Raw genomic sequence first — 24,044 nt, 5'->3', positions numbered from 1 at the left:
TTACCTGCAATACTTCACAGCTTCTCCGATCAGCTCGGAGCCAGTGGTCCTGGGCTGTGATCTCTTCTCAAAGTCATTCACCTGGAATACTGAGAGGCTGGCGTTGACGTAACCCATCATACACCTGTGCAACATGCGAGAAATCATTTCATATAAAGTAGGAACAGAATAAACCACCACTACGCAAAGTGAGAAAAGTGAAAAAGTACACTGAAACAAACTGTTTGATGATCACTCACCCCTCCCCTGCTCGGCCTTGACCCGCGCAGGGTCCGTACTTGTAAGCGTAAACAAGGCGAGGGATGAAGTCTGAGGTAACGGCGATGACAAAGGCGTTGGTGATGACAGACAAGATGCCGATGCCCTCCAGGATGCCATACCAGATCCCTAAATACAAACACAGCTTAAATTATAGCTAAAAGCATCATAAAGCCGGAAGGCAAACCTTAAAAAGACCAAAGGTGAGTGAACCGCCCTTAACTTACCGATGTCTTTGGCTTGCGAAGGCAGAGGTCGTCGCCACTGTGTGACAAACTTGTAGGCGTCTAGACGAATCTCAATGATGTTGTTGAGCAGTGCTAAGAGAGGCGCCAGAGGGAACGCTGCCACAAAGATGGTGGTGAAGCCGAACTGTAAAACTGAAACAAACACAAAATCACAAGTCATTAGGTCCCATAGCCCCTGTTCATCAGAGCTAACATGTTAGGATACAGTTGTGTGTATATATATATAGCCAACAGATATGGAGACATTGTCATTTTATTTAGTCATGTTCCTGCACACCACATGAAAGCGAGTCCAATACTCCTCTTAAATATCCGTTTTCATTAGCAGCTTAATGCCCTACTAGTTGCTCACTGTGTCTGCCTGCTGTTTGCTAATGGGCCGGTAGTAAACAGCAGAATTATCAGAGTGTTTTCATTACAAAGACAGCTGCCTGCTGTGTCTAAAACAACTCTGATGATAGCACTGAGAGGAGACCAAAACAGTACAGTTGCAAGCTGGGAAAACCAAAACAACGAGCTGAAAGATGCTAAAATGCTGCGTAATTGAGTGATAACGCTCTGTAGGTAAAGAATGGCGATTTTTTTTTTCCATTGTGAAAGGAACACCTACACCAAAAATTAAAATTCTTTCATTATCTAATCATGCAGATAGAAAGTCCGGTGAGGTTTCGCAGTCCACAAATCCTTTGTGGAGCAATACACTGTTGCAGCATTCTCCTAAACAACTTAAGTAGACGTTACTTGTTTTAAAATATATACAACAACCGAAATTTAAAACTTAAAAAATTGCTCTTTACAGCTCGTCTGGTGTAATCCAAGTCTCCAGAAGGGCCAAGATCCCAAATTGATTTGAAAAATAAATTATTTACATCATTTTCTTCACTGTAGCTGCTGAGCTAAAAGTGTTAGCAAGCTACAGCTGTAGTCTTTCCGGATCATGTAGTGAGAGTCTGAGAGTCACCGATAAGAAACGCATCTATCTGTTGAAACATCAAAGAACAAACCATCTTTTTATATATTGGCATTATTGAAAGATGCTGCACTCTGTGGATCCCGATCAAACACAGAAAATTTTACGTTCTTGTAAATCCCAGTGCAAACCATTTCTGACGGGTATGCGCTAACACTTTTAGCTTAGCAGCTACAGGGAAGATTTCATCTTAAAAAAAGGGTATAAATAACATCTTTTAATATCAATGTGGGATCTCTGGGCTTCCTGAGACTTGGATTATGCCTGACGAGCTGTATGGAGATCATTTTGCACATACTTTAAAACAAGTCCCCAGTCACTTCAGCTGCTTAGGAGAATGTTTCAACGCCGCTTTGCTGTGAATCTCCAGAGATGTTTGGTGGACTAAGAAACTTCAGCCGACTTTCCATCAGCATGAGGGCGAGCCGATGATGATTGAATTTTCATTTATGAGTGAACTGTTCCTTTAACATACGAATATTGTCTTTCAGTATCAAATGTAAATGAAGACCCATTTCTACATTTTCTTGTGTGTCTCCTCCCCATGTTAAAATGTTTGATTTGACTGGACAGTGGAGAGCTACAACAAACATGTGAGCACGTGGACGGGCTCCAAGCCAAAAATTGAAATCCAAAACAAAATCTGTGTTGCGGTTACATAACATGCACTGCGGCTGCCGGGTCATCAAATGTAACATTTTTATTGGATTGTTCAGAAAATTGTATTAAAGCAGATTAAAGTGTGCAGTGCATCTGGGATAACAAAGATTAAAGGCTGCGACACTAACATGGGCTGGGTTTGAATCATTGGAGCTACATGTGCTGCTTAACATGGTAAATATGGCACGTCAGATGCAACATACTCATTTCTAAGTATTCATCAAAGAGTCCATAGGCATTCATTGGCTGTAGGTTGTAATCTCTCTCCCACTGAGGGAAGCCGGCCTTGGCTTTCTGACCGTGCTCCCTCCTCAGCCTCCGCCGGGTCCACCAGTTCTGGATCAGCCTGGCAAAAGCACAGAAAAGTTATTGACCCAGTCCAGAAACAAGTGGATCTAATTTCAGACTCATCTGGTATTACATCTGACTGAGGATATTCATCATTTTTGATAGATATTTTTCAAAATACTTTATTGTTTATTATCTGCAGCTTTGAACCACTATCTTTGCACATCTGAAATTTATAAAAACAAACACCAACTGACGGGTAGCCGAGCTCCATGAAGTTGTTCCAGGTCTGTTTTAGCACCATGATGATCCCCATCTGCATGCAGAGGTCGATGAGACAGCCACTGGGATGGCACTGCAGCAGCAGGGAGCGAGGGAGAGACACAGACAGAGGGTCAAATCAATCTTTTCAAAATGTAAGCAAAAACCGGATGCGTCGTGTGTTGCCTCACGAGGTCTCACCATTGCTCTGTCAGGTTTTGTAAGCATCACTCACGGCGACTTACTGGCGGCTCTGTACGCACACATTACTCTGGCTGGTTAGGGCTCTAATCAGGCAGAAGCTGGGTTGAGCTGTGTTGTCACGTAATCGATGTACCAACGAGAATGATAACAGAATAAATCGACTACACAAATACATGCAACACAAACTCAATAGAGTCCTGAGAATAGGGGATCTATGGGTGTGTGTGTCATTGGCCTACGATAGTTGGCCGTCTACCAATGTCTGGACGGTCACTAAGTGGCTGTGGCCCTATTTTTTGCAGTGTGTCCTGCACCGTTGGCACTATTTCATCCCATTGGCTGATTGGAAAGGTATTTCCACTTGTGCAGAACATACACGCCAGCTGGCCGTCGACTACAGCATCTGCAATTTGTTCAAAAGCAGCTTTTCTGGCCAAGGCATAGGTGACGTGACCTCACAGCCTTCCAATTCTCTGCCAAACTGTAATCAGTGTGCACTATACTGTATGTTCATAGCCTATGTACCAAACATAAGAAAGCTGCATATTTACCATTTTATACCAATACACTGTCTGATATTTAAAATGTATTCTGGTATTGTACTGTTCTCATAATATATTGGTAGATGTTAGTGTTTATTGGCATTGATTTAGAGTTTAAATAGCATTGTTTTACAATCATGGGTTGGACACCCTAGGATACTGAAGTTTTGTCCAGTCTGTGTGTGTGTGTGCGTGTGTGTGTGTGTGTGTGTGTGTGTGTGTGTGTGTGTGTGTGTGTGTGTGTGTGAAGGTATGTGGTTGTGTCAATGCAAAAAGGCTAAAAGAAGGTGTAGCAATGGGGAAGGAATTATCACAAAAAGGTGAAATGAGTCATGAGCCAAAAGACTGCTGACTAACTGTATATGCCACTTATCACCCACCTACAGTGCAGTACTGACTTCCGTCCGCAGACAGCTTAACAACCATTCACACCTGGGCTTACCTAGCCCTAGCAACACACGAAGGATCAACGACCCACAAGTGGCCCCAACGTCTCTGAAACTCAGAGCTCACACATGTCTTTAACGACTCTGTAAGGACACTCCCACACAGGGTTTAAAGGCCTGCAACTCCCCACCAGTCAGTTAGAACTGAAGAAGCCACTGGGATGAGAGGTGAAACAGAAACATGTCCAGTTGCCTATGATACAGCACTTAGAATTAGCATGACCTCGATGACTGAGAACCTTCATCAATCTGTATATGCCCATTGACTGAAAGAGGCAGTGGGAGTCGCCAGTGACAAAAAAGTCAATAACTTCTAAATGGATTCACACACACACACACACACCATTTGCAAGGTCCCCTTTTATAACTCATGAACCAGTTTTCAGAGACAACATGTGGGAGGTATCGTCGGACTAATGGGATGTCAGTTCGCCCCGCCCCTACATTGTAACCACGCCCCTTCCATACATCCAACATCCAAACACCATGCACTCTTTCATACACTAGAAACAACAGATGTTTTGAGTGACGCTCTCTTGTTCATGTACTCGTGAAATTGAACATAAAGGAGCTTAAGTGTGCAGACCTTCTTGTTTTACATGTTTCCATAATCCATCATCCATCCTTTCATCATCCAGTACCTGATTAAATAAAATAAAATAAAACGGTCTTTGGATATGCGCAGCTATAGTGCACTGTCCAGCAGTTCGCTGGTCTGCGAAGCTGTGTCCATATTATAGCAACCTGCATCTTTCTATCCATGAAGCTGAAATTTGCCACGGAGGTCAAGTGTTTGTGAGGTTGTGTGCAACGGCTACAGCAAGTTTACCCTTATTTCTTTAAGAGCTGTAATCCCTCCCCCTCAACATTATCACATAAGCTCATACTGTATACAGCCTAGGGTATATTAAATGGACACAAAAGGCTGACTGAGGCTGCACTTGTTCTGCACATGTCATATTATAGAGAATTTTTTCCATTTCCATTTAAGCAACCGTGGGAACAAGTGGGAGCACATTAGCTCAGCACCTAAAAGCGCCTGCTCAGGCTCTTTTCCTCCCCTTAGACCACTTCAGTGTGTGTTGTTTCCCCGCATCTGCCAGCTGGGGGTTAAATGCCTGCTGGTGGGCATACAATAATAGCTTAGCGTCCAATTTAGGAAAATACTTAGATCCATAATGCTTTGCTTTTATTCTCCCATGGGAGAGCAGAGTAATGACTCACTTCTTCCAGTTTCCAGCGATTGATGAGGCGGAGATATGCACCGGGCCGGCCTGTAAATCTGTCAACCAGGGGGAAAAAACTACGTCAGGTGGCAGCTTTGATAATATTCAGCATCAGCAGACCTTACAGTGGTCATCAAGATGTCTAACATATTGACGTTTAGTCATATTATACTGACAAACCAAAAGCTCCTGTTGGAAAAATCGATAGACACTGTGGCGACAGGTAAAACAGCCTAAACGCTGCACAGATATTTTCAAATGGGTCTGTCAAGAGTCGGGGTCACATCATTTCTCTCACAGTGCAGCTTTTCAGTTACATTCGTCTTGACAAAAGCCAGGACTCCGACCAATATTAGTGATGCATTGATTCATCGGCCAGTAATTGCCTTGTTGACTGCTATCAGCTTATCGGCAAGTAAGATGACGTTCATCAATAGCAGCGTCTGGTTGTTTTCTGCTGTGTCGCATCAATACTGCGCTGTCACATTAATGAGCTACTCATTACAGCCCTGCCAGCAGTTTGTAAAGCTATGCAAGTACTGAAGACATCTTATTGAGTATTAATCTAAGTAAAAAATATGAAATTTTTTTATGTGAAAGAAGGTTATAATAGATGTTGTTTTCATACATTTATAAAATCAAATGTTTGCTCCTCAGTGATAATACACAATTATTTTATGATTAAGATTTTTTCCACTGGCAAAAAAGGGAGAATAAATAACAAGAACAAAAACTATATAACATATACCTCCCCTCTACTAAAGCCTCAGCCAAGGCTGTTTGTAACCTGTAGAATAGATGTTTTAATATAAACACTCAGGCAATCTTTGTGAAGAAAGATCAAATAGTTGCCATCATGATAACTTTCCAGAGTTGCAAAATTTTGCCCAGAGTTGTGAAATCATTTCCCAGAGTATTATGAACTGCTGTGCGGTGTTTTTACATCTGGGAAACCCTCAAATTCAGGGATCTGGTCCTCAAACAGGACTTCCTGGATCGCCTTGTGTTGTTTCACATGAAGCAACACGTCCCCGTCACAGCTGTTGTTTTTACTGCAAAGATGTTTTCAGTCTGAACACCTGTCAGATTTAGTTTCTTCATCCTTTTAAACAACCTCCCTCTAGAGCTGAGATTCTACATATCGTTTCCAATTTGCTTTGATCTAATATATTATTAACTTTTACATTTATTAATCATTTGTAATTGTAATGTAACTCTTAAATTAATTTGATTTTCTCTTATCTATTTTTGTTTTGTTTTTTTCTGTATCTCTGTCCTCTGACTCTTTATTTTATTTTACATTATTATTATTACTCTATTACTAAAATCAACATTTTACTCACAAGTTTGACCAAAATATAAAATACTAAATAATAATTTTTATCAGTAATGTGGATATAACAAACAAGTCTTAGAACAAGTGGAACAGTCTGGTGAGTTCAGAAAATGACATCATTTTACTGTACTGCTGCCTTTAAAACCAGGAAAAGTCAACACTTATGTCATTTACGGCATAATGATATCCAAACATAAACAATATATAGTCTCATATCACAATAATGATATACTGTATATCACCTTTATTACAGGCTACATTATTTTCACTGTCGCTGTATGTATGTATGTATTGTCGCCGAAAACAAAATTGATGAAATAAATTCATGAATGCGTCACTATCGCAGCAGCACATGCTCTACTGTGTTTCCTGTGACTTCCTCACCTTCCCAGAAAGAAGGCGATGTAGAAAGTCGAGCTGTTGAGATTGACGAACTGAAAGAGGAACATCTTGAGGGTGAAGCTGTTCTCCCACTCTGACTCTGTCCTCGGCTGTTCTGCGGTGGCACAGAGAGAAAAAGAGGAACACTGAGACACACTAATACACGGTGAGATCCAGACTCTGGAGTTCCTTCACAAAGGCATGCAGACATGATGCACTCTTATAAGTGACTAAGCAGCTAAACCACAAACATCCCTTCAGCTTTGAAAATATTAGATCTGCAATCAACTTACCTAAATTAGTGAGAAGAAGAGCAACTTTTTCATACAGCTAAAAAAAAAAAAAAAAAAAAAATACAGTGTTGGCCATCAGTTAGTTAGGGAAGAAGTTAAATTGATTGTAGATCTTTATTATTGCTTAACAATAACCTTTAAAAAGCCTATACATTTAGTATTTGGATGAACAAATAGCAAAAGCGACTTGTATTCTTTAAAAATCTGATGATCACACCTTATGCACCGCCTCATCTCTGCACCATTGATGCCGATGGACGGCAGGCACTCACCACGTTGAGCAGCATGATGACGCAGAAGTTGATGCAGACCGCCGTCCCCGTGGTCGCCACCTGAGAGTTGTTCCGGATGAGAGCCCAGCCGAAGGCGGCGAAGGTGCTGACGGTGATCACGCGGTAGATGACGATGCCGAACACAGCGGCGATCACCACCAGGATCTGTGACATCACCGTGACGCAAAAATACAATTGGTTCATCGACAAATTAACTACATCGCTCTTACACTGTAAAGAAAAGATGCTTTACAATATGCATACAAATAGAATATAGTCATTCACACAAATGTACTGTCTGTGCATACCGACTCCTATACTGAAACAAATAAAGCGCATGATGTGCTGCTAATAACAGGCATATGCAGAAGAATAATTGAAATCTACAATAACAAAACATGGTGTCAAGACTTTCCATTCAAATAAATACTGTAAATAAAGACAGGGTACATTTGAAGGTGAATATGGTGTTAGTTCACTTATTTTCCCCATGAACTCACCATGAAGAAGATCCCAGATGTTGAGACGACGAGGCGGCTGTATTTGTCTGTGAAGGCCTGGTAAGGCTCGGGCTTCCCAGATATGGGGTTCATCCTCTCCTTCTTGGAGTATTTGGCCTCAAACTGGGGGCGTATTTCCTCCTGAAAGAGAGAGGACGAGAAATGCAAGCAAACTCTACCAGTTAATATGAAATGTTTCCCATAAATGTTCTATATACACAGACAATGTGAAAGAGATCATGTATTCTAGTGCTAAAACTTTAAATTATACGTAAAATACAGCACATACAGTAAGTTAGCGTGTACTCTATTCTATTTCCTGCCTTACCAATCGAGTACAGCTTAGTCAGTTTCCTTACATGGGCATAGGCGGAGTTAATTTCTCTTTTCTGAGAAAGTAAAAGCTTAAAAAGTACTACAGAGACAATATGTTGGGATTTATAGATTTAGTATATCTAAATGGTCTTAGGTCATTCAATCAGAGCTACAGCGAGTTCTATGTTAATAACATAGAAGATGTTAAACAATATGTTACTGGCATCATATAAACAGACAAGAGTAGAATATATATATATATATATGAGCCAGTACATTTAATTGCAATAACTTTTATTTGAATATCTACAAAAAAAATAGCCATCGTGATAATTTTTTTTTTTTTAAATATACATTGAAAATGAATACTTTTTCAAATGAAAACTCGAGTTTATTGTTATTCTGTAGATTTAATCAAAACTTCTATAATGACACTTTACATGACAGTGGAGTTTTAGTCAGTTCTTGCCCTTTTCTATCCAGCAGTGTTATATTTTTACAAACCTTATTATCCTTTTCTACTAATAAGGGCTTTCTAAAAGCAAATCATGAAAAAAACAACGCTTAACTCAGATTTAACTAGCTAGTTTCTGTTAGCGCGAGTGAACACACGAAAAGATAAGTCACAAATACAACACTGCCGAGGGGACACTGAACTCACCAGCTAGCCACAGGTGTTAACATTGTTGTTTCACTTTGAGTCTGAGTACACTTGGTATAAAATAAAAGAACGGGTTGATTATCGTTTCTTTGCACCACATGATTGGTTGATTGCTTGACATCATTGTCGGCCTCGCTAGCAGGAGCTAACTGGCAACATTTTTTGGTCGGTTTAGGCAATGATTGGTGACGCCAATCAAAGGTGACTTTATGGGAGGCGCTAATATGAAATAAACGCGTCGCTGGGGAAATTCTGTGTGATAACACGACTTATATAAGACGGCAAATGGAATATAAAAATGATATTCTCTGTACTGAAATAAAGTTGAGTTTTTATACTTTATGAAATAATGTCACATTCTCTGTTCATCTCTGTGTTTTACTTTATTGATGTGACAATGTATGTACTTTGGGAGTCCATGCATTTATAAATATTCACATATATGAATGCTCATTTTTGGCAAGATGTGTTTTTGGGAGTTTAGCATCAGGCTAAGCATATTCACATTGACAGTGTTGTCAGTGACACCACTTTTTAATACCGAGCCACCGCTTCCATTGTGCAGTTAGCCACAGCTATATCTGGAAGCATTTGATAAGAGGAGTTAAAGAGTTTATTATCTGTCTTGTCTCCATTCTGCACAAAGCAGACTGAGACTCTGAGTCATTTCACGCCCACCAACAGCAGCCTTTCAAAGGGCACATTTACCAGTTTAACTGACTGACAGGCGAGGGCTGGAGATTGATACACAAGACAGGCAAGAACATTCTGAACCCAGAAAAGAGTCTGATAAAACCGAATGATAATATGACGACTGTGTAGGGGTCTGAGTTTGTGAACGCTTCCATTGTACAAGTGTTAAAATTATACATTTTCAGTGAGTCACAGCTCAGACAGCGACAGGCTCTCCTGGTGCAGGCACTCAGTAAAATGTTTCCCACTTTTTTCGATGTAAGCCTGCGGACCGGCATGGACCGAAAAAGAGCAGTAGCAGGCGAACATTTCTCAAGGGCAAAGCTGCTGTGAAGGCTGAAATCTGGCCATTTTTTGGCTTGAAATCTCTCCTGGGTGAAGCCAAAGAGCAACGTGCTAGATAATCAAATCACGAACCCTCTCAAAATAGACACGTTAACGGCAGCAATTTTGTATATTCACTCACGACACTCATTCTATCTGAAAGGGAGCGGATTAGAAGTACTTCACCTCCTCCTCCTCCCAGTCGATGAGGTCCCAGTCGTATGCGAGGACGGCTCTGCGCCTCTTCCAGAACTCCAGGAAGACTGTCGCTGGAATACATGAATACAATTGGCGTCAGGTGTTTTATATGACCATCTCTGTCAGTGAAAAAACAGTAAAAACAGTATTAATCACAATGTGTTTGGAGGTACTGCTCATAAAGTCTGATATAGCCTTCAGGGTACAACACTCAGTGCTACTGGGAGCCAAATATTCTATTTTTCCTTGCATAAGTTTACTTTATCAGACCTTTTAAACACTAATTTCACATTCACGCTGCCTCCCTGTTGTTTTTAAGATTTCTTTTGGCCATTTGGGGGCGGTGGAACGAGCTGTGAATTGACATATTATCATCTTTTAGAGCTTAACAGCTGCCTGGAGGAATATTAGTATTCCTTTGGAGTCGTGTTCCTGATGGACAGAATGTAAATCCAAGTTTCCTCTTAGCTCCTCTTCCTAATTTTGTGTGTGTATGTGTGTGTGTGTGTGTGTGTGTTTTTTATCTCCACCAGCCCCTGAGGAAACATCTTGCATGTTTATTAGGTAATGGCGTTCTCTGTCGGCCTGCCATTTGGTAGTGGGCAGGTAGTGCACCATGTGTTTGAGCTTGTTTGTTGATCACCTGCTGATGCTGGAAATGGTGTCGATGACAGCAATGAGTAATGAGCACGATCCAATATTTTTTGACTCCTTCAGATTTAGATATGTTTAAAGATGCTTTATTTCTGACTTGACTGACAGATTCTGACTTGTGACCAAGGTGGCGTGACCATGAGATCAGACAGGCTACATCATTAACTTCTTTTAAAATCCCTTCTTAAAACCTTACTTTGTAGGAAAGTGTTTAAAGATGTATAAAATGTCGCTGGGTTTTTATCATCCCACTCTTGCCATGTCGTTAATTTTTCTTACTTATTTTACCATCCAGTATTTTTTACGTTTTCGTGTTGTTTTTTTTTGCTGGTTTTGGCTCTTCATATGCTATGTTTTCATTTCATGTCTCTTTTAAAGATTCGTGTTATATAAATGAAGTATTTAATTATGGTTATATACTCTGCAGTGCATCAAAGGTCACAAAGAGTAGTGTGGTATTGCTTAAGTTAAACTACATACTTCGTTACGTGCTATAGTAATAGGTGCAACTGTGGATAAAACCAAATGTAATTCATTTTACTTAATATGACAAAGCCATACAGAGCTTTACTGTGTCACTGTGCAACAGACACACCTAAGAGAACAAAATCAGTCAGTGTCGGTGTCTGATATCAATCGATTTACACCTACATTTTCACCTAAATTGGAGAAAAAAAATTTAGGAACAAGAACCAAATTCCCTCATGTGAGCAAAAGTCAAATCATCTTCAAACTAATTCATGCTAACATGCCGTTGTCACGCTAAAACAATCCTGGTTATTCTCTTCTAGCTAATTTGGTTATTTAAGGAATGATTTGTTGAGACTCAATGGAGTGATCTTGACTAAGAGAGTGCTCTTATTTTGAAAAACAGGAAACATGAGTAGAGAGCTGTAACCATGATTGGTGTTATTATGATGCTATGAGTGCTGATGATGTGATGGCAGTTACATAATGTATGTGTGTCAGAAACCCTCCCAGCAAGCACTGGGGTGATAAATCCATGGACATAAATCTAAATTGTTTGTTTGTGTTCCTGAAATGTTATGGGTGTCATTTAGCTCTACACTGGGCTTAACAATGTCTTCACAAAATGGATAATTTGTTGTTGTTTTTTTGTTCAGTTGTTCTGATAACATTTTTAAACAACTTTTTTTTTTTTTTTTTTTTTTTTTCTTGCTGTGAAGCTCCAAAAACTTTTTCATGGACGAAGAAACTTCATCCGACTTTCCATCAGCTTGGGGGCGGCTAGATAATAAAGATTACATTTTTGAGTGAACTATTCCTTTAATCAGAATAATGTAATTATCCATGTATGAAGAAGGGCGGCTCGTTATCACCCCATGTGATTGGCTCAATCCTGAATGACCGGCTTGTCTGATGTTAAGAAGATCAAACTGTGCCGACATTGTTCCTCTGCAAAGTGACAAAAGAGTGTCTCCAGTGTTTACGCTGCATAATAATAGTCACTCTCATTACCTCATGGAGAGGTTGCTCTCAGACACAGTGTTCGGGCACTGAGCATGGAACAAAGTCCTGTGGATAGCTTACTTATTGGGCATGTTTACCAGCTTCTGCACTGACCGCTGACACTCCATTCACACTGATCACAAGCTTTTATCGAAAGAATTCCAAACATATTCTAGTTAGTTTGTTTCCACTTTCACGTCCACATTCCTATTGAACGTTTTTTCGAATGTCAAGGCTCAGCTGCCTGAGAAGGGCACGGCTTCCCATGTGAAGCCGGCAGGGGAGCACACTTCTGAGGATCCTTAATGAAGGGATTTGAGCTGATTCTCTGCTGCAGTTGAACCCAGAAATATATTCATTTGGACAGCAGCAGCAACAGCAACTTCCAACACGGAGAGGCAGTGATTGTAAGGTCAGTACAGTATTTCTATTAAACTTCTCTCATACAGGATGATAGCGGTCAACTGTAATATTTTGGAGTACGTGCAGACATAGACTGGTCTTTGGCATTGTGAGCAGCTGTGAAAACAGTTCACTCTTCCACTTTGCTCTTCACAGAGGAACATTCTCCACCAGGATCCCGGTGCTCTATACGAAACGATCATATCAATTTGGCATGTTTTTGGTCAGATTTATTAGTTTGTGTGACACATTCCATACGACTCATGTCGTCTGTGTTTTTATAAGCATCCATAAAGCTTGTTTTATATTTTACACAGCTGTTTGCACTTCTCTTAACTAACCCACTTATACCTCTGTCCTCGACGAAGTTGTACTATGCTCTTGATAGTTTGTAGACAAGATAAGAGGTAGACCTTGTGAACCTACAGTAAACATCTGAAAGCACAGTGACGTATGAAATGGCGTTTAACATAACATCTTTCTAAAAATATGGTAATACCTGTAACATTTTTCTGATACCAATGGCAAATGCATAATTTCTGTCACTTTAAAGTAATGAAGGTCAATGAATTTTGCAGCACTCGCACAATATCTGGATACCTGTCAGTAAAACAAGTTAAAAAAAAAAAAGTAAGGCAGAGATCACGAATAGTAATAAAGGTACACTATGCGAGAATTGGCCACCTGTCGAATTAACACCCCAAATAAACAGGAGGCCTCATATGAACAGAGTAACTGCTAACTGCTGCTAACTGCAGCTGCAGTTAGCTGGTTAGCTTGGTTAGCCGTGTAGCTAGCGGTCCGGACTGGGAGCTTGGAGCACCAGGGAAGTTCTGGTTACCGCTAGCACAGGAGCTTTGTACCAGGACGGACCAGTGCTAGCTGGTTAGCATGCTAACTTCAATCGTTATCTCTGCAACACAGTGCATATATGTCATAACTCAATCATTATTCTATTATTAAAATTCGTACATAGTGCACCTTTAAATCATACATGAAAGCTATGGATACATTCAATGTATTTTGGTCTGTTTACTTGAATTAGTCCAAGGCTGTTTTTAACCCTTTTTACATGGCTTTGCTTTTCAATATCAGTGATGGGATTCCTCCAGAACCAAAACCTGACTCTGGGCTCCTCTCAGCCTGAGGTCACCCCCTTGGAGTCGACGCCGCAGCTATCATCAGCTGGTACTATAAAATCTCCAATGAAATATTAATTCCTAGATTGTCAAAATGGTGTGATTTCTTAGTTAAAGATTTTAGCAGCTTACACAAGTAATTCCTTAAAGGAAAAGTTCGCCAAGATAAAAAATTTGAGACACCACCTGCTTCATGCTGATGGAAGCTTGTGAAGTTTCGCAGTCACAGCAAAACGGAGTTGCAACATTTCCCTCAACAACTTACGTAGATGGGGACTTGTTTTAAAAATGATGAAAATAACAATGAAAAATACAAGATGGCTCCATATAGCTGGCTCTGTTCAGCGTAATCCAAGTCTCTGGAAGCCCCAAGATGCCAAATTGATTTAAAAATACGTTATGTAAACACTTTTTTTAAGCTCAAATCTTTTGCCATAGCTGCTAATATCAAATATAAAAAAAACATCTTTTCGATCAGTTTGGAATCTCTGGGCTTCTAGAGACTTGGATAACACGGTATGGAGCCATTTTGAATTTCTTTTTGATTGTTTTCATACATTTTAAAACAAGTCCCCAGCCACCTGAGTTGTTCAGGAGAACGCTCAAGTCCTGTTTCACTGTGAAGCTCCAGATATGTTTTGTGGACTGTGGTCGTTTCACCAGAGTTTCAATCAGCATTTGGGGGTGGAGGAGATAATGACTGAAGTAATCCTTTCATTTCTTTTCGCTTTATATTTCAGTCACACTTTACCCCTCTCTTGACTTGGTATCTGTCCCACTATACCTGCAGATCACCATCAAACATTCATGAGGGTGAAACTGATATGGTTTTCCACTGTGACGAGAACATTGCCTGAATTATTAACACACACTAATGCAACAGGGCCTGCACCGCTTTCTTTGATTTATGTACCTTAGATAATCGTTTGGTTACATAACAACTCCAATAAAGGTTTAAATGTCTGGTAGTATGCCTTGGATTGAGTTCCCTGTAGTAAAGTATTTTGTAGCACAATGGTTACGTGCACTTTAAGTTGAAATGCACGAGTCCTGGCAGTGTGCCACACCTCTGCACTAAGCTGCAAAACCACATCCAATCTTTCCCTCTTCTTCACCCTCAACAGTTAACAACACCATAATCGTGCTGGGCGTGTTGACCTTCGCCCTGCAGCTGTGTTTGGCTCTGTTCTTCATGCTGAGATTTCTGAAACTGGACAACAGAGTGGGAGAGGCTCTCAAACACCCAGATGCGGTTAAGAAACTCATTGGTGAGCATTTCGCCTGCAGACGATAAAGTTTCAACGCTGATCATTTGATCAAACACTGAAATGTATACAATGTTTAATATCAATACGGCTGGTATGATAATATCAACAGGGACTTGCTGTAAAAATGGAAACAACTCTCCAGTTAAAGTTTTATTGTAACTACAGATATAAACCACATCTTTCATGCCTACAGGACTGATTTTGAAGCATATTTTGTTCCCATATTAGTCTGATTGAACATAAGACGGCATCGAGACGTAGTACGAATTGTGAATTTTTGGTTTTTCAGCTTCCTCGATTTAAAACCGACCTTTCAATCACCTTGTTAAGTTTTAGCGTGCCAATAAGCATATTTAGTAAGTAGTTTTTTTTTTACAGCGTACAGTATTTTTGATATTTTTTCCTTTCTTTTGCATTCCTCAGCCTCATCCTGCCACCCTGACTCGTATAAACAGACCGGCTATCAGCCATGTAGTGCTGCTGCTGCTGCTGCTGCAGCTCCATCCCCTGCCGCGCCTGCAGCGGCCAAACAATACGAACCCATCAAAATCCCTCTGTTTGCACCTTCCATACCCTGGGACCTCGTTCAGAACTGACAATCTCCTTCCTGTGTCGACCAGAAGCAAATGAAAACGCGCAGGAAGAAATGTATCAGATCTATATGCAATGCTGTTATGTGTAGTTTTTAACTGGAGCAATCATAGTTTTTCATGGAGATTTTTCAATATTTTTGCATCATTTCAATGAAAAATAAATTGATATAGTACATTTTTATACGAACAATGGATAAAGCGACTGTGTGTAATGTTAAAGGTGTTGGTCATATTGATGAAAACACAGAGGATTATCACCCACGTCAGCAAATACAGACAGTCAGTCAGTTGTACGGTGCATTTTAGCGCCTTTTGGTTCCGCTCTAACCAGCTACACGTCAAGCTGTTTTCAATAAGAAAGCTCCTTTAAAGCCCTTATAAGCTACCTGCCTAGAACCACCGTTTTTGACAAGCTAGTGAATATGGTGGATTTCGCAGCCGAGAAGCCAGACATTCCTCCCAGCAGCTGGTGGAGACCAAAACAGAGCTAACTGAATGAAGTGTTGTTTTGGACTCCAAGTTATTGCTATTGTTGTTATGTGTTTGCGTGTGTTTGGTGCGTAAATTGGCAACATGTCTTGCTAACACATTAGCCATGAAGTGTTCAGCTTACCCCAAACAGCCATGAATACAGCAAAGAAAACAGTTGCCCCATTGTCGAAGAGATGGGTCACCTGAGGAGAAGAAAGGAATTCTCAAGCTGACTTTTAATCTTTTACCAACAACAAATGCAGTTTAGCTTCCATCCCTGACCAATCATTTTCACAAGGGCCCAAACAGACAGAGCGTGTTTAGCAACCTGCGCGTCACGCTGCCTTTTTAGTTGAATCTTTCAAATTAGATAAAGAGCAGCGCAGATCAAATTAGTATTATTGTCGCCAATCACCAAATCACTCGTCCATAGCCTATCCGTCGTTTTGCTGTTTTATTTTGGTGAGCTAGAAGTACTTAACTTCCAAGTGACTAGATACATAACCACCTCATGAATGAAATACTTCTGTATAAAAGAGTTCTGGCTCTGACTGAGCGTGAGAGGCTGTTTACAGACGGTATGCCAGACACGGAGGAGGAGAGCAGAAATCACAGGAAGTACCACTATCTCGTCCAGGAGCTCCGCCTGGATGATTATCAGCTCAGGGCGTATTATTAGACGTATTTAAGGATGAGTCACCGACAGTCTGACAATGACTTCATGTGCTTTTCAGCTCTGAGTCAAAGACTGCTCAACTGGAGGTGTTCAGAGCACCTCTGCGAAAAAACACAAGGCGTCCAGGGTGCATGAGTAGCACGCACACTCAAAAAAACAAACATTTATTGCCTGTTGAGAGCAAAACGGAATAAGACGCCTCTCACTTAAAAACTGTGTTCTGTCTGATCGGGCTCTCAATCGGCATTTTGCGATAGCGACGTGCACAACAGCCGTCTGGAACATTTTGTCCCCGTGCTGTGGTGACGGTACCTTGGCGTAGATGCAGCTGTCTGACAGTCTCAGGTAGGGGCAGTACTGGTCGCAGATGGGGCACATGATGATGTCAGTGGCCTGGCAGATTTCTTTACTGGAGAACAACAGTTTAGCCCGTCAGACTCAAATAATGTCAGGCAATGGTGAAAGTGCTTTTGGGTCGCCAAACAGTAGTGAAAGCCCAAAGTGATGTTAACCCTAACCCCCAAAGTTGGTGATAAATTCAGGATTTTTCTGAAAAAATAAATTGTCCAAACTTTCTTATTCTGTGGTGTCAGACAATACAATACAACACAGTACAATATTACTAAGCTACAATGGACAATATCTAAGGTTAGGAATTGTTAGGAAGAGTTACCGATAACGAGGCCATTAGGGATTTTATCTAATCAGTCCAATTCTTCGTATTGATTAGTCCCGTGCAGCAAAATCCAACAGCAATTTGAAGCTAATGCTAACGTTAAAAATGAGGGAGCTTTTTGAAAAAAAATGCCTCAAATACAATACAACTGCCAGCTCTAGGGACGCTTATTTTCTCTCATAGAAAAGACGAGGTGTGTTTACCTGACCTGGCAGTGCTCCAGCGTGAAGAGGCCGTACAGGAACACAAAGAGGCCGACCAGCGCTGCAGGAAACAGCATCCCCGTGTACCAGCCGAGCCAGGCGAAGTACAGACCGATCTTCTCTCCGAAGTACCTCCTGCAACAGCAGCAGAGCACAGGAGGAGAGAGTTTGAGGCCTTTTGAAATACAGTCATAGAAAGATAAGATAGAAGATAAACTCCTGTCTGGTATAGCAGCAGATCTGCATCCCAGTGTCTTGCAACAATTACATGTCTGAATGGAGTTACCTGATGAGGTCCAGCGGTTGGTACTTGTACCAAACCCCCCACCAGGCCCAACACTCGTACAGCAGGTGCCGGTGGTTCTCTGCTCCATGTGTTCTGATGGAGTTTTTGCTGTGGTATCTCCCCTGTTGGAAGTCGAGGCACACACACATAGACAGACACAGAGAAATCCTTTGAATTTATCAGTGTGGTGCCATCACATGGAATCCGACACAGAATTTGATGTATTGCTTTGTGGATATCAGCCTGATTGTTACCTCATGAAGCGGGAAAGCTGCCTCATATGAGTTATTGCTCAAAAGACGATTGAGTCCTGGAATCAGAAACAGAGAACAGTGAATGAGGAGCAACAGATGCCTGAGTGAGGAACCAATTTAAATTCAACTCTATAGATGTTAAAATCATGGATAAAGGTACGTGGCTGTATGCCTCGTATACTCTGTGTAATGCATCGGACTCACGGTAGTCTAATGTAAGCTTGTCATTACAAAGAGGATGCAACAAGAAAGGACAAAACATCCCCTCCACAATGTAGGTCAGGGTTATGCTTCATGGGTTTATGCATGAATTAATCCCTTTTTTATTGGCCATATGTGAGCGGATTGTAATGCCACATGAAAAATGAGACATTCCCCGTCCCTCTCAGTCGACTATACAAGGTTATAGACGATTTATTGAAGTTGTTTAACGCTGCTGATGTGGATTTGTGTCTCCCTCTGCACCGCTAACAGAGAGCAGCGGTAGCTAACGTTGGGGGGGTCCACTAGCATAAACGACCGGCTCCTAGCTTCTTCGGTTTCTCCTAACACAGAAGTTCCACAGAGTGCCTTTTTTAGGATTTAAAAGGACTGTAAGGTGAAAACAAAGGTTGGAAGCAAAGGTAACATCACGTAGCGTCAACTGGCAGTAGTTAGTTGGTTAGTTTAGTTAGTTCCTTCTTTTTTTATTGTTAGCCATGTTCATATTGTTAATAGTGTTTATGTTTTTTTGTATCGGTTTGATAATCGCTTCAGTGTCTTAGATAACCGTTAGCGACATTAGCTAGTCACTCAGTGCAGCTCAGTAGCTCAGCTCCAACAACAGCGTGATTTTAAGGGCTTAGCTAACATTAGATGGCGGTGGCTCATTTTCACACACGCTGCTTGGAAAAGCTGCCAAAAAGTAAAGTGCCTGACGTACACTGTCTTGTGAAAGTGAGCTATAAAGCTCCAACCTCACTGCTCGTAAACTTGAATGTGCTTTTCGTCATTTAGGTGCCAGCTAGGCTAGCTGAATGTCTAACATCGCTATCGAGGTGATTATCAAATTATCAAAAATGCTAAAAACAACAATACATGTATAAAACGAACTGCGAAAAGTGAATTAACTAACAATTGACAAAAGATGTTTGTGTTAACTGCACAAAATAGTGGTGTATTTGGACAAAGACAGACACTATATTTCTTCCATTTTCTTTGTGCACCCCTCCTCAAGTTAGCAGCCATTTTCCATTCATTTTTTAATATCTCTACAGTCGAATTTTTCACGATGCAAAGGGGAAAAACTCACCCATCTTATTTTTACCCTCCTCATATTTGACCCGCTGGAGGATGTGGTGGACGATGCGACTTCTGGTGGCGTTGTTGAAAAAAGTGTCTTTGTTGTGGATGATGAAACTGCAGGGAAACGAACCAGTTATTACAAATCTGTCTGAATGATTTGTGTTTGTCCGTGTGTGTGTGTGTGTGTGTGTGTGTGTGTGTTGGGTCAAATTTGTATGAGGAAGGCAACAGAGAGATTTTCAAGTGGAAAAGGAATTAAAGAGGAAATGGAAAAGACCAGGCACCAGCACAAGATAAAGTTCGAGTCATTTCTGTGGGATGGGTTTTTTTTTAAGAGGGCGACTGTATAAAGAACTCACTGATGTATCCTCGATCGGCTGAAGGGGGCGGTGAAGCTCTCATTCTCCTCCAGGTCGGGCAGGGTGTCGTTGTCGAACTTCATGGGCTTGCGGGGAAGCCACCCGCGGAATTTGTTGATGCGTTTCTCCATCCTGTAAAGTGAAGTTTGTGTTAAAGCTGCCAGAGCAGAGTTGTGCTTCGTCAGCTGATCTCATGCTGCCTCACCTGCTCATGAACTTGTGCCTTCGGTGCATGTAGAAGATTTTCCTCCTGGAACATGTAGGACATTGGGAATGATTAGCACTTAATACAGTTCAACAATGGGGATGATTGATACTAACATTACTATTACTGCTTCTGTTACAACTAAAATGTCCTGTTCTTTTTACCACGTTATGACTATTACTACTATTGCTGCCAATACTAATGTCGATAATAGTACTAATATTACAAATGTTGTTATGTCGGGCAATGCAAATCATATTTTTGCCATTGGTTTGTATTTCACCAATCAACAGTTGGTAATGGAAACAAAGGCTAACCCAGAAGTTAGCAATACCCTGATTCCCTCGACAAAAACCCTTGGGAGCTTTTCAATTGGATGTTGGATTATTGCGGAACAGAAGCTCCGCAGCAAACACAAGTTTGCGATATACATACATTATCGCGTTACATTCAGAATTTGTTAAGCAAGATCGTCTTCAGAAACGAAGGTCGCCGTTAAAATTTCTTTTAATTTGAATGCGATTGCCGGAAGTGAAAAGCTAACGTTAGGCTGTAACAAACATCATGGTTGCATGACTTCAATGTCAACACCGCTAAGCTTCTTACTGCACTATACCATACAGACTTTACTATATATAGGTCGATCCACAAGTTCTAAAGTCAGAATTGGAATAGCTTGCAAATCAAATCCGCCAGTAAAGATGGATTAGTGAGTGCGTGAGTCTCGGAGTAATGACGCTTAATGTCCCTGACAACTTCTGTGGTGTCATTCAGCCACTCGTTAGCAACCGCCTTGTTACAGCTCACAAGTGGGGTATTAACTGATGGGTTTTATGTCATAGAACAAAACATGACAACTCTCAAGCTTGTTTTAACAACACAACCATTAAAAGAAAAAAGATTGACTTTGTGACGAGGGTAGCGGAGTTGCAAATATTCTAACTTATTTCAGGCTTCAAGGACTCATTCCTGCAACACTATGAAAAGCAGTGAATAAAAGCAGTGAATAAGAAGACTACAAGCCAGCAAACTTATATTTATAGGTACATTATGAAAGAATTTGAGTTGAAAACATTAAAAATTGCCTGAAATGATCAACAGAATGCGATGAATATGTAGAAATCTTGTGTTGCAGAGATATCTATTGTATTTAGCATGCTAACCAGCTAAACACTTCCCAGTTTGGACTGCTTGTTGCACGACAAACTGAGCTAACCAGCTAATGGCAGATACGGTTAGCAGCAGCTAGCGGTTTCTGGTGATATGCCACCCCTTATTTGTTTTGAGTATGAATGAATATTGCACCTTTAAAATACTCAAAACATCTGCCTTTGCAGATGTTTTATGAATAATAAAATGCATAAAACAAATGTTTGGACCCTTGTTGTCTCACCTAAAAGGCATGCGAATGTTCATGAGCTCTGCGTAGCGACAGAGAACATCCCACGGTGCGTGAAGCTTCAGAAAAATCACATCACTGTTTGTTACAGAGGCCTGTGAGGAAACCAAACACATACAACAATTAAAGTCAGTCAGACAAAAGTAATTCAGGATTGTTAGAATGGATAGGACTACAAAATATCACCTCGGTGCAGTCAGCGGCATAAACATCCATTCTGCATCAATATGTTTGCTCGCGTCAGCACTTTCCAGCTGTTTACCTGCACCTCCTGATGGAGTAGGAGTCAGTCTAAAGGTACATGAATCAGGAGTGGAAAATATACCTAAAAATAACAAAATGGCTCCATGCAAGAAAAACAAGTGGGGGTCGGAGGAGACAAGAATCGTTGTCTTCCTCTGCATGTTCCAGATAATGATGACCTTGATGCTACTGCATTGGCAAGTAGTCCAGAACTCAACACACACACAAAGACACACACGAGCAAACACAAAGCGCAACAACCGCATTTTCCACTCTTTCAAACTGACAGTTTTTGCTCAATAAGAAACAGCCAGTGAGAAAATGGCTATCACCAGATTAGTTTTGGCTATAAGAGTGATGGCTCGCCGATGGACGTCACAACAGCACTCGGTCGTCAGACCGGGCACAAAGGCTCAGAGCGTTTTAAAACTCAGCAATCTGCCCACTGAGATTACATGCATTATAGGACTGGGTATGAAATTGCTTCGTCACACAAATTGGTATTGATTCATGTTGCACACTATCAATGCAGCTGCAGGTTTGCCAAAGTACACTGCGAAGCTAATTCTCTGTCAGTACGAGAACCCACCAATCAACAGTTTCTTTTTAAAGAAGAGGCTTTTCTTGCTTGGCTGCATGGGCAGAAAGCGAAGAAGTCCCCTGATCGAACAGCGTGACCAAAAATAACGTTGCTCAAAACAGACATGGAGGCCTGATGTGATTATGAAGGCCGTTATTCAGGTGGAGCCCTGTGACTGTAATGCCTGCCCTGCTGAGGTGCCCTTCAGCGAGACATTTAATCCTCATCAGCTGAGGGAGCCCTGCTCTGTAGCTGCACCTGACTTCAGGTCTCTCTTGAGGGGTTATGATTAGCTGAATGAGTCAGTAAGAATTTTAATGATTTAGATTTTTAAACATTTTATTAATTCATGATGGTATTAGGTGATAAAATTTTTTTAAATAGGAATGTTTCTTTGTTTTTCTACCTTACAGTACATGCCAAAATTGAAACAGTTTCCGTTTTTTCGGGCTGCTGGCAATACAAAGAAATCAAGTTAAAAGCTGCTCAATCAATATTTTCATATAAACTCTGCGCCTCTGTGGAGCACTGCCATGAGTTTTAGCGTCTTTCAGCCCTCTGTTTTGGTTTCAGGGGCATCATCACCACTATCAACGTTGTCTCCAGCAAAGAGCAGGTAGCTGTTTTCAGCAAAAAATAAGCTGTGACCAACTAAATGTACACTCCCTTCCCAGAACCAAACAGCTGACAAAGTTAACAGCTAGTTGGTGGACATCATGGAGTATTTGGCTGCTAAAGTGTTACATTCCGTTAGGAGTTGGTGGAGACCAAAACTGGGCTAAAAGTAGAGTGAATACTGGACTGGCGAGAACACGGGCCGAAAAAAAACTTAGTGTTTATTTATTTATTTATGTATTGTATTGTATTTTATATTATATATTTGTATTGTTTATTCTTACAGAGACTGTGGAACCATTTGAAGTAGTTGTACCGGAGAAAGCTAGCAGCTAAATTGCATATACATGTCGCAGGGTAGGTAAACAAAAAACACAGAACAGAAAATACACACAATACACGAAAAATATATTGATGTGGACATTACACTACAACAGCACTGTGTTGCTGTATGTCTGCTGAACACACACACATTTACCCCCCCCCCCACTTGGCTAAAAATAGGTCAGTGTTGTTTTTGCAGCCTGTTGTGCTGTCATAAAATCCAATTCATGCAATTTAAGAGGACATTTTAAGCTCTTGTAACTTCAGCCTCTTTATTCAACATTTTGAATGCTAAATAATTAAACTGTTAAATACTAAACCCACCTAAAGGTTTGACAATTATTGATTATGTCTCTTTTGCCTTGTGGTTACTTATAAGTTGCTGTTTTCTTCAACAGCGCAACAAAAGTATTTGCTTATCCAATGAGGCAGGCCAGGCAAGTATGTGTGGGCGGTTACAAAGACGACACCAAGCTGCTAACATCTTCATTTGGCTGAACTCTTGTCATCATAATGAAATAAACAGCATGCGTTCCTGCTCTTTACCTCCTTCTCCATCTGTAAGCCCTCTGCACGGATGTTCCGCTCAAATATCTCCCTCTTTTCTGACTGTGAGCTGGACTTCCTGTAAACCAGGATGTAGTCAATGCGGCACTTTCCATCGCTGAAGCAAAGGCCGCAGGATTTACTCCTCCCCTGAAGACACACAGACAGACAGATAACAGAGATTAATGACAGGACCGTAACTGGCCATTAAGAGGAAGAGTCTGTCACCTTGTTTTAAATGACATCTTATCTATCATTTATCAGGGAAGGACATCCAAACTATTCCTGTCCAAAACTGGCCTATATGTTCAGTTGGGCTGA

The 24,044-nt window shown here is 40.9% G+C and overlaps 1 protein-coding gene across 2 annotated transcripts in view; it reads right to left on the bottom strand.

Moving 5' to 3' along the window:
- Nucleotides 1-24,044, bottom strand: part of LOC115595586 (anoctamin-4) — a 62,438-nt gene that overhangs the window by 5,632 nt on the left and 32,762 nt on the right. For both annotated transcript variants that reach the window (XM_030440240.1, XM_030440239.1), the window contains 21 exons: nucleotides 23,724-23,873; nucleotides 21,410-21,510; nucleotides 20,017-20,061; nucleotides 19,812-19,943; nucleotides 19,460-19,566; nucleotides 18,169-18,224; nucleotides 17,915-18,036; nucleotides 17,629-17,763; nucleotides 17,062-17,158; nucleotides 16,216-16,276; nucleotides 10,065-10,147; nucleotides 7,886-8,026; nucleotides 7,386-7,550; nucleotides 7,114-7,150; nucleotides 6,824-6,935; nucleotides 5,102-5,159; nucleotides 2,682-2,779; nucleotides 2,340-2,482; nucleotides 486-638; nucleotides 240-387; nucleotides 5-124 (listed from right to left, as the gene is read on the bottom strand). In XM_030440240.1, the coding sequence (XP_030296100.1) occupies nucleotides 5-124; nucleotides 240-387; nucleotides 486-638; nucleotides 2,340-2,482; nucleotides 2,682-2,779; nucleotides 5,102-5,159; nucleotides 6,824-6,935; nucleotides 7,114-7,150; nucleotides 7,386-7,550; nucleotides 7,886-8,026; nucleotides 10,065-10,147; nucleotides 16,216-16,276; nucleotides 17,062-17,158; nucleotides 17,629-17,763; nucleotides 17,915-18,036; nucleotides 18,169-18,224; nucleotides 19,460-19,566; nucleotides 19,812-19,943; nucleotides 20,017-20,061; nucleotides 21,410-21,510; nucleotides 23,724-23,873 (2,264 nt within the window). The remainder of the gene's footprint in view (nucleotides 1-4; nucleotides 125-239; nucleotides 388-485; nucleotides 639-2,339; nucleotides 2,483-2,681; nucleotides 2,780-5,101; nucleotides 5,160-6,823; nucleotides 6,936-7,113; nucleotides 7,151-7,385; nucleotides 7,551-7,885; nucleotides 8,027-10,064; nucleotides 10,148-16,215; nucleotides 16,277-17,061; nucleotides 17,159-17,628; nucleotides 17,764-17,914; nucleotides 18,037-18,168; nucleotides 18,225-19,459; nucleotides 19,567-19,811; nucleotides 19,944-20,016; nucleotides 20,062-21,409; nucleotides 21,511-23,723; nucleotides 23,874-24,044) is intronic.

The sequence above is a fragment of the Sparus aurata genome, chromosome 14 (assembly GCF_900880675.1).
Source record: "Sparus aurata chromosome 14, fSpaAur1.1, whole genome shotgun sequence".
Lineage (NCBI taxonomy): Eukaryota > Metazoa > Chordata > Actinopteri > Spariformes > Sparidae > Sparus > Sparus aurata.
The sequence above is the reverse complement of the archived record's forward strand: the minus strand, read 5'-3'. Positions and strand labels throughout refer to the sequence as shown.